We start from the raw sequence: 15,027 nt of genomic DNA, 5'->3' as shown, positions 1-15,027 counted from the left end.
CGAAATCAGTTATACATAAAACTCAATGAAAGTAATAAATTTATCATATCTTGTATTCGTTGCACAGTCACTGGTCAGTCAGAATTTAAAAACTATAAGCGAGCGAGGTGCCCACATTGAGCGAGTAATAGATATTTTTTATCAAAGATATTATTGAATGATTTCGTTCAATAGGTACTTGCGCTGCTGACTGTATCTTTAGGTATACCCGTCAAAAAAAACTTGATGTGATGATTTAAGTAATGGTTAGAAAATAAATTGCATGGCAATAATAAACTCCAGTTCAAGATAAAAAATTAGAAAAAAAATATGTAGGATGGTACAGTCACCTGCGATAATATGTATACCTATCGCAAAAGGTCGCAAAAACTCTTTGAAGGCCGCCAAATTATGTGACACGCTGTTATGGCTCTACAAATAAAATCGTGTCAGATATTTTTGCGGCCTTCGTTGTGTAACATATTAACTGCAGGTGACTGCACATACTGAAACCTCGTTGCACAAGTCGGACTCACACATGTGCGGTTTTTTAAACGTTTCGGACATTTTGCTACAACAGCTTTCAGGTGGATATTGGATTGGAGGTAGCGACCTTGCCGCTCGTGTGTGTATTCCCACGCCATGCGAGTCGAGATCGTGAGTAACTAGAATATAATGTGATCTCAAGCCTCGAAAATTTGTATAATGGTATTGAAGCCTTGTATTTAGTACTAGTCGAACTCGCACTTCGACGATTTCTTAAACGTTCATTTCGGACAGGCTGTTGTGCTACAATAGCTTTCAGGTAATTGGAGGTAGCGACATAACAGAAAAAGTAAGGGCAAATCGCCTAGCGTGGTACGGGCGTGTGATGCGGAGGGATGAAAATCATGTGACGAGAAAGGTATTACGAACGAATGTGGAGGGAAGTACGAGGAAAAGGTGGATGGACTGTGTGAGAGATGATATGAAACGAACGCAAGTGAATGATGAAATGACGGGTGACAGAGAGGAAAGACATGCTGCGCCGACCCCAAGTGAATGGGACAAGGGCAAGAGAATCTTTCTTTCTTTCTTTTTTTTTTCTTTTTTTACAATTTTACACAGATCGACCTAGCCCCACAGTAAGCTCAATAAGGCTTGTGTTGTGAATGATGAGAATGATGATTGGAGGTAGCGACCTTGCCGTTGTGCGTGTATTGCCACGGCCGTGAGTCGAGATCTTGGGTGAACTAGTGAAACATAGACCCGTATTAACCAAACGGGGTAATCAATTTAAATTGGGTGTTGAGAAGAAAAGGAGATACATATTAGCTTTCATGTTCTGGCCAAGAAATAAGCAAAAAGCATTCCGAAAAGCCGTTTTGAGAGCTTTTGGACTCTTTTACTCGTAGGTGGTTTTAATGTACAGGTTAGGTTAGGTTAGGTTTCAAAACCGGCCTTGTGAATGCTAAGAAAAAAAATTGTCATCTCTTATAGTCTCTAATTTTCCTTTTCTGCTTTATTTGGATTGCCCTTTTACCCTGTATGTAATATGAGAATGCCCTTAAGCTAGTCCTCCTGAGCCTTGGACTAGTCTGTACTACGCGGTTAGAACGGCACCCCAGAGCTTTGGGCAACGATCGATATAAAACGGCTCTTTACGGCGAAAACTTGGTCGAACTTGTTGTGTACAGCAGACGGATTTTGATACTCTTATGATATATGGTTTATTCGTTGGAGATGATGAATCTAATCAGTGAAGAATACAAATGTTACGGAAACTTTGTTTCTTACCAATTGGTTACGTTTAAGTGATTATTGTTGTTGTCATTCGTTATTCATAATATTACCTGATTGAAGAAAACAAATAAGGATTACGGGATCCTTACGGGGACGAATTAACGAAGGAGGATGCCAGCGACTCTACCCAGAACAACACTTATTCGAACAGACTTTTTTTCATAATTCTTTGTAGGTAGGTTTAGGTTAAAAAAAAGCAACACTCTCATGTTAGTAAACTCTACAAGTATTTTATAATTTGAAACGATTAAACTTTAATTTTACTTTTAGAAAATAACACGAATATTCCGTATTACCAACCACACCAACATTTCCCACGCTTAAAATCAGTGGTAACTGAAAACAGCTTTTTATTAGATCTCTATTACGAAAGAAGAGCTACCGCCTCTTACAACCGATCGATCTCCAAAATAAGCGTAGCTGTTATCAATCAAGAGCACATATTTACACAAGTTCAAGATATATGCCGATTCTCGCTTTCTAAAAATAAGAGTGCCGGTAAAGAAATAAATCTTGCGCCTAAACAGCCGAGAAGTAGGCGTCACATGTGACATATATTCTGGAAACTGCGCCGTATACATCACTGACGAGGTGACTGAAATATGGCCTCCGCAACCCATGGTTAAACTGATGTGCAAACAAACATTTTCTGGAAATACGACCGTCTTGATTTATATTCGCGAAATATTAAGGAAAAACGAAATGGCCGTGCGGCTTAAGCTCTTTGAAGGAAATGAGATGGAATGAAAACTCTGAAAATACATGGTACAGAATCACAGACGTAATTTTGTCATCTTTGTCTTCCTTTTGCCGGTTTGTTTGAGTAAAAATACGAGTGTACAGTTTATACCTAAATTACTTTAATGAACTGTTAGGCAAGCATAATAAGACATCCGCAGAAAAATACAACTGGATTGTAAAATAAAATTCGTATAACTGTTTTGTACCTTTCGGTGCTCGTAAAACTAATCTAATCAATAGTTTAATAGTCATTAAAAAGTTCCAATGAAACTAAAAGTCTGGGCGCGACGTCGTAAACAATTTACAGCTCGTAGTTAAACCAGACGACGAAATATAAATAAAAGTTTACGATTCTAAGTAAGGCACAGAAGGTAGCGATTAGGTAGCAAAAATGCTTTCGAATGTTCAGTTGTTCGTTGTTCTGTTCTACAGGTGAAACATGAAATTTAGTATTAAACAGGCTAGATAATTATATACATTTATAGATGATTTAGATTTTGGAAAATTTTCAAAATGGCGGAGTCATAGGGTTCGTGATTAGTTAATTACTACAGCTCACAGAGCCACTTGATTAAACCTAATAAGTAACTATGTATAAACGAATGCCAAACCAATGACTGCAAGTGTACAGTCATCTCTACAGTTAACTCGTAAAATTGTATCCAGTTCATTCCATGTTCAATGTGCTGTGCCCCGTTTTGACACTGCAATTTTGTTTAACGCAAGTCACGCAACTGACTGACGGAATCAGACCAATCAAAACTGCGTTGTACCGGTGTCACCTGCATTAAACGAAACTTAGTGTGACGAGTAAGTGTTGTTGTTACATCTTGTGGTCACATAACACTATATAATAATAGTCGTAAGTCGGCCAACCCATTTTAATTTTTTTTACACGCAGGTGTGGGGTTTGTAAAAGTCAGGGCTAGGGGATTGTACATAAAACATGTTTTTATACACTTATAGAACAGAGGTACAAAGGCGAACTTATCGATATAAGCGGCTCGCTGGCGCTACTAACTTGTAGATAAAAGAAAACATACTAAGCGAATATGAGTCAGGCCCAAGTCTGGGGCGTTTCTCCCCCGATCGGGAAATTCTATGCACCCTTCGCATGGTCGTGACTCATTGGTGACCGTGCATATTATGTGCAAAGGAAAATGCACTTTAAAGAAACCGTCCTTTATGTCACACAGTGCTTTATTTGTATGAAAGTTAATAATGTCGCAGCGACGGTAAGTTTCATTTTGCGTTGAACAGTCATATTTCAAGTCGGGTTTAAGGATTGGAGTTTAGATTGTGGCAGACGATTTATTTGACATTAATAACGAGAATATAGTGTAGTTACTAATAAAGGTTCTACTTCATAATCGGTAACTTAAGAAAAATATAATTTCAGATATGACTATACCTAGGGAACGAGCAGTCATGCCTATCCCAATTTCTGCTTCCGTGTTTTCAAGGTAAAGCTCTTACCTTTAGAATACAAAAAAGAGAAATTCAAGGGTCTAATGTAAAAAGAACTCGCAGTCAAGTACTTACAGCATGTTTTGCGAATAGGCCTCAGCCTTGGTGAGTGGAGTTTTCAATCAGAATAACAAGAGTCTGGAAAGGGCGTCGTAATCTCGTTGTTAGGGAAACACTTCCCTCTCGCCCGGAACCCGGGGTTAACTCTCATTAGCGGCTGCTTTGAAACGGCGGTTTAGGAATTTACCAGCTAGTTTGTGCTTACGTTTGTTCATTGATAAAATTAATAATACGGGACGCTGTTACAATAAATGGGAGAATATTAAGGTCACGTAAACAAAGCAAAACAAGTTTTCTTTATAGTGCTCAAGTTAAGGATAATTGAGTCTATAGTCTCTTATTGTATCAACTATAACTGGTTCTAATGTAGTTTTGGGCTGTAACTTTTCTTTCACAAACTTTTGGGTATAGAAAAAACTGACTAGAACCTGTATGACTCATTTCTTCAGCTCAAAATATTCCTCCAACTCCCAGCGGTCTAAATTTGCCAGCCCAAAAACGACCTAGACGTTTTAAATTTAGGATTGAATATCCGAAAACACATCGGTGAGCGTGAAGTTAACATGTTAAAGCAATTCATACTGTAATCTGTTTGTTATTCTCATTTGTTTCCAGCTGAACAAAACACTTAGCTGCATGCTGAATCGCTGATTGCATACAAACGCGTCACGGGACTAATCAGGAACAATGGCCGCTAAAAGCCCGGCCCGCTCTAATGGACCGCTTTGTGTCATTGTAACATATACCCACCGCGGATAATATACACTCGTTCCAATATTTACAGTCGCTTGCAGAGTTATGCTGGGGCCCCCTGACGTTGATAACACAGTTGACGTCCTCTGCAAAGACATGTTGCAGTTTGCCCGTTGTAAACGGAACATGGTCGGACAGTGAGTGTTTCGTGGCCACCACAGACCAAACCAGGCGGTTTTCTGTGGTGGCCACTATCCCCAGTGTGCTTGCAACGCAGCACCGCAAACCATAGTGCATCTGTTGATAGCAACTCCTGCTCAAATCTGACCTGAGCGACGGAACGGTCAGGGCTATCAGCACCGCTGCTTTCTGGGCATCCACAATTTTTTTTTATGTGATAGTCAGCAAACGAGCAGACGTGCTGCCTGATGGGAAGCGGTCATCTTCGCCCATGGACATAAGCAACATCACAGGAGCCACTTAAGCGTTGCCGACCCTTGAGAACCCTAAATACCCGCTTCTTGAAGAATCCCATGTCGTAGCGCAAAGGAAATTCCTCAGGGGCAACTCATTCCACATTCTGCACGTTTAAGGGAACCTCGACACAAAAAGAAGAAGAACGAAGATGTTTTACGAAGACGTATGTCGTGACCGTCAATACCCACTGCAGCCTTCTCTGCTTTCTCATGACGGTGCAAAACCTCTCCCATGGCCGATACAATTGCAACAGCTAAAAACTTTAAAGTATCCATCCATTCGTCTAGGAATAATTAAAATTTCAAATTTCAAGTAAAATTGCTCTAGCTTGATCATGAACTAAACACCCACTCGCGGTAGCGATCATAATAGATCAGAAGCGTGACAATCAAACGGCCGACACACAATAACAACGTAGCGGTTGAATGGAGCTTATCAGGAACAGCAATTAATGTTTCAAATCTTACCAGCACACTTTACGATAAAAAGAGAAGTTATCTACCTTTGAGACATTAATTTTGAATAAGTCTTGAAATCTCATGAAAATGATTAATAGTCAATTAATCTGTGCCTAACATATATTTTAAGTCATCGTTGTCTAGCAAAGTTGTGAAATAGGATGTAAATTATCACTTGATTTAAAAATTCACCTATACACCGTGTTTTTATTGAATTCCGTTAACTTCGGGGTATAGTTAAGTACGTTTATAAGAACTAAATGGCATAGTTAATTTAAAAAAAAAAAAAAAATTTTGTTTTCTTTTTTGTTTTTTTTTTGTTTAAAAAGTAATTAAATGTAGCATATAGCGTTGTTGTAACACGGGCATTACATTTAACTCAACCAAACAATTGAAATCTGTGACATATCAATGTCATTTCGTACATCAATCGACCGAGATTGTACTTAAGTTTAGTAGCAAATGTATGAACTCATTCTAAACACTAATCAATATGTAAGCCGGCCCTAAGGCAAGTGTACACGCTTGTAGAGGCCTTATAGGAAAAAAATAAATTATGGATTATCTCCGAAATGGACTTAATTAGAACATCGGTGTCTTTGAGAAAGTTACTTGATTTAAGCTCAGGAATGCACCCTTGAAATTAACGGAAATAAAAAAAAACACGGTGTATAGCTATCGGCTGAAGTAAAGGGCAACCAATACAACTTGGGGACAGAATACCCTTTGGGATTAAGGGGCCAGAGCTAAATTGGCTATCTGACATGGGCAAAAGCAAAAGATTAAAAATAAGAGTCTTTACCTTCTAAAAAATAGATTTTCTTTTTTTCGTCTGAGTTTTGTTGCTTGAAACAGGATAAAATTAAAACTATTTATATCTCATACCAGAGTTCAGAGAATTTGACATCCTGCGACCAAAAACTAAATATCGCATTCGAAATGTCTAGGCGACACCAACGCAATATACCATCTGTTTGTGCAATTATCGTGAAAGCTTAAATCAAACTTAAAATAGATAAACCCACATTACCCAGACATAATCTTCATGAAAGAGGCACGTTCCTCCATTTCAAAAGCGTTAGTCCCAAAATGAAAGCTCCCGCAGATGAATAGTCGAGATAAGTCGGTCGCAATCCTCCTTTTACGACTGACTTCGCAGTTTTCCACATTTTTAAACGGTGCAGTTTTAAGCGAGTCAGCAATGTGGATATTGTCGCACACTAAGAAGAAGTAAGTTTTTGTTTCACTTTCAAGTTTTCAGTTGTTGTCAAAAGTAGATTTACTAGATTATTTGTAGCTAACAGAAGGAAATCATATTGGAATTTGTAACCTAGTTACCTAGTGCAAAAAAAAACATCAGAAATTATTCATAGCTTTTATTAGTTAAGCACAGTTAGAGCGAGCTTTTGCGTGACCTACATGTGCCGTCGGGTAGTTTTAGAATTTGCGTATTTTGTATGGAAATCGAAATCATCCGTTTCCAACATGAACGTTTCCTTAATTTCCAATTATTTTTCCTGAAATTTCAGAGAACATTTCCAACTTTTTTGAGACTTTCCGAAACTTGCATCAATGTGTCAAACCAGTTAAAACGGTCAGTTATGTTCAGGCCTGACCGCTTCTACTTCACTCTTCGGGCATTGTCCTATTAGCTGCAAATTGCACTCATTCGTCGTTCAATCTCGACACAGGAGCAAAACGCCGCACATTAGTAGTATAAAGTATGTGAATACGTCTGTCTGCTTTTGGATTTATTGTTTATCTAGATCGCGTCATTCCTGAGCGAAAACAAACAGACAAGTTCCAGTTACAGTTGTTGCATTTACGGGACTAGACTATGTTCCCGTGATACTTAGACTATTAATAATTAGTCTTGTCTATTAAGGCAGAAAAAATGTATTTTCTCAAAGATGTCCTCGCTAGAGTATTTTATACCCATATAATTATAGGTATACATAAATTATTTTTTATCATCCTGTTTTTCCTTGAATTAAAACTGTTGTTTTCCTACTGCTTTCAACGCCAAACCATTTGACCTAAGAATGACAAATTGATAAACCCTGCTTTTATCTACTTAAGCTCTGGCTTTAACCGAACAATTTGCATTTATGCGACGCAATAACCAAAAAACTACCATACCTTCGCCGGCGCTTACACCCTTTCAATATTAAAAAGGGTAAATGAGTATAAAAGAATAATAAAAAGACCATAAACGCCAAGACCGGTAATAGGTATTAGGCGTGATTACCCCTCACAAAACTTAATGGCGTGCGTTTGACCTGATTCTGGTGTTAACATAATATAACACTGATGGAGTTTCATGCTAAGATAAATAAACTGCTGTGGGAATCGGGATTCCAATATGATAAAATTAAAAAGTTTACGGAGGCCTCTAAATGGGAAAATAAATACCGAAAAAACGACGAAGGTGTCTCGAAAAAGAGAGTATTAGAAGTAACGAAAGTGGTGTCTAGAGTAACGATACGTGTCTATTCCGTCCCCTAGCTAGTCTGAGGTTTCTTTGATCTTGCAATTCTACCTTATCTATGCCATTTATCTAATATTCCACTTGAATAACACCTAAACCTCTCCGAACGTGGAAACCGATTAGCGCACCTCTAAGTACACGAACGACGGAACCAATGAAAGCACTGGTGGATTAGGTAAGTACTAAATTATTACGTGTCTGACAAAGACCCAATCGCTCCCTTTAGAAATTGGTTCAGTAGGAATGAACTAAGCAGTACCGACGTGTAAGAAGAACTAGAATAATACTTTGTCTACCTATACAACCTAAATAATTAAACAAAATTAGGTAGGTACCTATCTCTAGCTATCTCAGATAAGATAAAACCAAAGATCGCCGGCAAATCAATTATAGTTCACAAAAGTGTTTTCTAATGAAGTCATTACAGTTGAGTCGGGAGCCCACAGTGAAAGGTATGCGATTATAGTTTGGCTAGCAAAGTCTTAATTAAACCAATAAAGTCAACGAGTAGAAATAGTATCAACGAATTCTCTGTCGATGACTGATTATTATTTTACTTAGCCGCGAAGTTAAACACAAAGCTTATAATAATGCAAACTCACAGTTTATTTTTGCTCATTAATATAAATTAGGCAGGCGAAGTCTCAGTCGGCGTGAATCGTAATACATATTAATGAACCGCGGTTTGCTGCTTTTGTAAGGACGTATATATTAGGCATAAATAATATATAAATATAATAGGTATAAATACTTCTCTTGTTCCTAAGTTATTCCGACATAGTAAATGTTTTATTCTGAACTGCGCAATTCAGGGACGATTCTGTTTTACAATTTGATATGGTTTTCATATTATTTTGACATGAAAGTATGGGAAAAAGTGATAGAGAGACGCCTGAGAGATGAGAGTGATATAACACAAAACCAGTTCGGGTTTATGCCGGGGAGAGGTACAACAGACGCCATTTTTGCACTTCGCCATCTGTGCGAAAAATACAGACATGCCAAAAAGAACCTGCATATGGTGTTTGTTGACCTCGAAAAAGCATACGACCGAGTACCCCGAGAGGTTTTGTGGTGGGCTCTGAAAGAGAAATGCGTGCCTGGGAAGTATGTAGAGCTAATCCGGTCAATGTACAACCGATGTTGTACACGCGTCCGGTCAGCTGCTGGCACCACCGACAAGTTCAGTGTCGCGGTAGGCTTGCACCAGGGATCGGCTTTAAGCCCTTACCTCTTCCTGCTTGTTATGGACGCTCTGTCGTCGGACATACAGGAGGAGGCACCCTGGTGTATGCTGTTTGCCGATGACATTGTGCTTGTTGGTGAAAACGAACTCGAGGTGCAGAGCAGACTTGAGAAATGGCGGCAAAAATTGGAGAATATTGGCCTGAAGATCAGCAGATCTAAAACAGAACACATGTTCTGCGATTTTGGCGGTCTCTCCAGTTTTGCTGCCATAGAACTCGACGGCGTTACATTGCCGGTCTGCTCCGACTTTAAGTACCTCGGTTCGCTCGTACAGTGCGATGGCGATATTGACCGTGACGTGAAAAACCGGATTAGCACAGGATGGATGAAATGGCGACAGGTCACGGGAACCATTTGCGACGCCCGAATGCCTCTTCGGTTGAAGGGTAAAATTTATAAATCAGTCATAAGACCTGTCGTCATGTATGGATCAGAGTGTTGGGCCCTAAAGGTGACGGATGAAAAGAGATTGCATGTAGCGGAGATGCGAATGTTAAGATGGATGTGTGGCGTGACGAGAATGGATAGGATAAGGAATGAGTATATAAGAGGAAGCCTGAAAGTTGCACCCATAACAGAAAAAGTAAGGGCAAATCGCCTAGCGTGGTACGGGCATGTGATGCGGAGGGATGAAAGTCATGTGACGAGAAAGGTATTACGAATGAATGTGGAGGGAAGTACGAGGAAAGGAAAACCGAGGAAAAGGTGGATGGACTGTGTGAGAGATGATATGAAACGAACGCAAGTGAATGATGAAATGACGGGCGACAGAGAGGTGTGGAAGAGAAAGACATGCTGCGCCGACCCCAAGTGAATGGGACAAGGGCAAGAGAATGATGATTATTTTGATACGACTGAGAGCGGTTTCGCACTACGTCCGCTCCGAATCCGATCCGAACCCGTGAAAATATGGTCCGTTGTAGCCGTAGAACTATTTCTATGGTAACTTACGCACCTGATCCGATGTCCGTCATCCGATTTCTTTCCGTCATTCAACGTGTGCTGTGCGTAACTTATTACCATAGAAATAGTTCTACGACTACTACGGACCATATTTTCACGGGTTCGGATCGGACGTAGTGCGAAACCGCTCTGAGTCGTGTCATCAGTCAACGTCAGTGAGCGTGAAGTTAAAGCAATTCTGTTTTGTTCTGTTAATCTCATTTGTTTCCAGCCGAACAAAACACCCAGCTGCATGCTGAATCGCTGCCCTGCTAGCACATGATTGGCGCGACAGTATCTCGCGGCGAGATGGACTACCCGTCTTTTCTAACTATGTTAATAAAAGAGGGACGGGTAGTATCTCGCCACGATTAACTGTCGCGTCAATCATGTGCTAGCCCGGCAGTAGAGACCGCAATCTCGTAATAATGGGTCTAATCTAATTTAGCTTGCAAGATTTGACCCGAATATACATATGTTCGAGTCATATCCGATGAAATGTATATACAGTCGCCATCAGATATATCTGAGCGGCCAAGGTGCTCACAAATATCTGAACACGCCTCTATTTTCAAGACACTAGAGTGCGTGTTCAGATATTTTTGAGCACCTCGGACGCTTCGATATATCTGATGGCGACTGTACATTGTAAGTTAAATGCAAAAGCTTGTCAAAAGTGCATGTCCAATGCCAATGACTGGGCAGTATGACCAGTACGTCTCACCGGGCTGATTATCCAAGATAAATACTAGTTCCTACTAGATTCAGCAAGGCCACGACGGAGTTCTCCTGTCTCCGGCGACACAGCTTGACCATTTATAAATCTTATTCCAAGGGAGTAAAGCCGAGAAACGGTTATACAATTAGGTACAATCAAAATTGATGCGACAACGACAATTGCCCTGTTATAAGTTCGGTTGGGATTGAAGGTTGAGAATTATTTTTGATTTATTTTGTTTGTTTACGGATCTGAGCGCAAAGGTGTCCTACCAGTGGCGGCGCGTCAAAGATAGGCGTAGACATGGCGAAGCTTATTTGGCTTTTAGCTTTATTTCACGAGCTGTAGAAAAATCCTCAAAATTAGGCAAACCAGAAATCGAGTTTTATGTCATATACGCCCGCCACTTGTTTATACCGGGTGGGACCTATAAAAGGAGCAAAAAATTTAACTATATATAGGCTGCACTCCTTAATCTAACCAATGTCGTATAATGTCCGGAAACGTTTTTGATTTCTGGGAATTCTATTAAAAATGAAAGGAAGTGGAAAGTGGGGCATGGGAAATTTTATGACATTCCTGAGTATTCATGTGGAAAGTTTAATTTCTTAGACAGTTTAACTTTCTATGTGGATAAAGTCACAGGCGGAGACTAATAAGGGTAGTTAGTAATAAGCAAAGGTACGTAGTTTTAAGACATGTATTTGGCGTACATACAACGGTCTGCTGTTTAACTGAAATGTTAGGTCCATTGCCAATAAACTTGGACCAAACAGTCCGATCTATTAGGTCCACTGCATGAGCGTGCCAAAACAAACAATACGGTATTGTAGCAAAAATCTAGGTAAAGTATGCCTTAATAGTTGGGCTAGCTTTAATATAGACAGAGCAAATAAAAGTAAAAGTAATGTGTATACAATGGTACTAAGAATTTCTGAAATAATCGGATGTAGCAACCAAATAAAAATAAAAAATCTTCGCCTCTACCACCACCTATATTATAAGGTCCACCGATATACAGTTAACAGTGATGGTACTTGAAATTATCATTTGGAACCCATAAAAGGGCGTTTCCTCTATTGAAATACAGGAAATATTAAAAAATTCAGCGCCTCTACCATTATCCAACCGAGCTGGCGCGGCGAAGATTCCCTTCCAGGCTAATGACAGTTAGGTAGATTTTTGTTTCCAATCATGTTGCGGCTCGCAACGCAATATTTATTCTCGCAGCAACAATTGACACTGAACAAAATTTATGTTCATTGATGGAAATGAATTAAATGCCCGCCGTACCGTTTATCGCCGTCCGATTGTTTCCATTACCACTAAAAAAAGATCAAACGAACTAGAACTAGATTTTATGGTTGTTTTTATAGATCATTGTTTACACGGAGAGGATTTAGATGGACATATTTTCGCAGCGCGTCTTAGATAATTAGGACAACGATTTAACTAGCTAGAGAATCGTAACTAGGACAAGTGCAAAGTGAAGTAGGAGTAGTAGGACCAAGAGAGACATACGTATAATCAGAATAGCTACAAAGTAAAGTACGGTAAGACTATCACTATGTTTGTCTTGCCCCGAGCAAAATAAACTCTATTAGTCTTACCCCACCATATCTTATAAGATCTAAATAGGATTTAAGTTCTCGTATGGCGGATAGCGGATACGCGTACGAGGAAACTATTTGAAAAAAAATACTCGCGGCACTCGAGAGGTAAATTGTAAACAGATTCAAGTTAATCTAGGGGTAGTATTATTTAAATGGAAAACGATTATAATTCCCAGATTCACGGTCACGGGCCACGACATGACATAATATACTCGTTACCGTATGCGTATACGATGTACGAATCTCTGTTTTGACATTTTGCTTGGGACATCAGTTAGCCGCGACCACGGCCAGTGAAACCTGTGTCGAAACGTCGGTAAATAAAGGTAATAAAACAAATTCGCGATAGACCCGTGTATAAATGTGAGTTAACACCCGATTATGGCACGGCAATAGTTTTAAACTGTACACGCAGTAAGACGAAGACATAAAAACAATAGCTCCCATCAAACGCCCACACGGTCGAAATTACCCAATCGAGGGCAGCTTACAGCGTCGTAAAGCGAATTGGCCGATGTCTTCATTTGGACGTCGCCCATTACTGGGGTGGCACAGGGTGACATTATGATTGCTTGGACAGTGCGGTTGTCGCACGGATAAAATAGTAAACAAATTAAATGAAACAATTTCTGATTGTTAGATTATTAAGACATACTACTGTCAAACCGGGACTCAGGTCGAACCTAAGTTCCTAGGTACTTATTAAGATACTTGGTACTTATGTTAATATAATTTTCCATTCTTAACAAGAAAAATCCTAATAACATTAACATTAGCTAATATTCCCTCTGGGTTAGAAGTAGGTACTTAGAAGGTAAAATTTGGCTTACGAAATATCATTTACAAGCCACTTTTTGGTGAAGGAAAAGATATTGAGTTATCTCGGGGTTAGAAGGTCAAACGGCAAAATCTTATAATACTTAACACAATTTTTTTACAGTAAGTAATAAAAATAATATTCATATCTACTGCTCATTAGCTGTTTTTCATAAAAATTATAAAGTTGGACATTGATTAAAATATAATGTAATTTCACTACCAATAACATAAATTATACATTGTATTTCATTCATAAACTATAATTAAACCTGCATGTCTTCTGGCAAACCATTAATAAACTAAGTTCTTAAGTTTGTTCAAGTGCTGCCAGGTTATCAAAATTGTACTAGTAAATAAATAGAAGGTGCCTGAGTATGGTTTACCATATTTTGTATTAAAAGCAAAACTTTTAACAGACCACTGGTGTACTTTATATCTTTGCAATAAGGTTGTTAATTGTCAATTAATAAAACTTAAAAAAATGGCACTTACTACAGTTAAAAAGTGGACTGTTGATTATTTGTGAATAGGGTTCAACCTATTGTTTTTTTTTGCAAACTGAACCAACAATTTGGACTTAGAGTAAATATGGAATCAAATGACATCTTGACATTTATACAATTTTTATTGTTTTTAAACTGGTTTGGCTTTTATTACTCCATGTGTACTTGTTAATCAGGTTTTACTGTCTTTGCTTTTAAGTCAATATAATTAAGGTAAATAATAGTATGTGTTGGTATTTCTAGTAAATACTGGTCGACTTTAATTGCACTATTATTCCTGAAAAATCTTGTCTAATATAGAACAGCTTGTCCAAAAATTACTGGCTGTTGGTAAAGTACAAAGGTCCTATATTTATGGTCCTTGATCATAATTTATAAAAAAAAACAAGCTGTTCCAAAATATCCAATTGGATTCTTACATAACAAGCTGTACTCACCAGGACCTCATGGTGCGTGCGGTTGCCCTTGTGCACCCACTGCACGTTCTGCGGCGCCAGAGTCAGCAGCCCGCCGCACGGGATCGTCACGTTCGTCCCCTTGTCCACGGCCACCTCGCGCAGCGCCAGCTCCTCGCTCGCCGCTCCACGAGACACTTCACAGAACAACACTAAGAAAATTAACAACAACAAGTGTACCAACCTACTGTTAATGCCTAACATAATTCCAATATTTACCTTCTATTCCGAGACAGAACAGAGGAAACAGTATGCGTTCGAGAAACATTCTACTGTGCCTACATCTATGTACCTAGTAAAAACAAAATTTCAGGCTCTACCTATTGGAAAGTAAAAAATATTTTTTGTACTATCTAATTATTTACATCACACAGAATTTAATTAAACGACGGAAGGCGAAAAAATAGGAAACGAATCTCACAACAAACGTCTTCACTTCATTGATGAAAGTCATAGACTAAAAAAATAAATAATCTCATAGCATAGACAAATTTTATCTGACAGATTAAGTTCTTTATTTCAGCGTCATCTAGTGTGTGATTCAAGCATGTTCAGTTTATCACTGCTTTTGTATCACTAAAATA

General features: G+C 38.9%; 1 protein-coding gene across 1 annotated transcript in view; it reads right to left on the bottom strand.

The window, feature by feature from the left end:
* The window catches only part of LOC134796297 (cell adhesion molecule DSCAML1), a 48,788-nt gene extending 33,901 nt beyond the window's left edge, over positions 1–14,887 (bottom strand). Inside the window, exons 1-2 of the mRNA XM_063768378.1 lie at positions 14,663–14,887; positions 14,426–14,580 (exon numbers count right to left, since the gene is read on the bottom strand). Of these exons, the coding sequence (XP_063624448.1) occupies positions 14,426–14,580; positions 14,663–14,711 (204 nt within the window). The 5' untranslated portion in view covers positions 14,712–14,887. The remainder of the gene's footprint in view (positions 1–14,425; positions 14,581–14,662) is intronic.
* Positions 14,888–15,027: the final 140 nt, after the last annotated feature.

The sequence above is a fragment of the Cydia splendana genome, chromosome 13 (assembly GCF_910591565.1).
Source record: "Cydia splendana chromosome 13, ilCydSple1.2, whole genome shotgun sequence".
NCBI classification, from domain to species: domain Eukaryota; kingdom Metazoa; phylum Arthropoda; class Insecta; order Lepidoptera; family Tortricidae; genus Cydia; species Cydia splendana.
The sequence above is the reverse complement of the archived record's forward strand: the minus strand, read 5'-3'. Positions and strand labels throughout refer to the sequence as shown.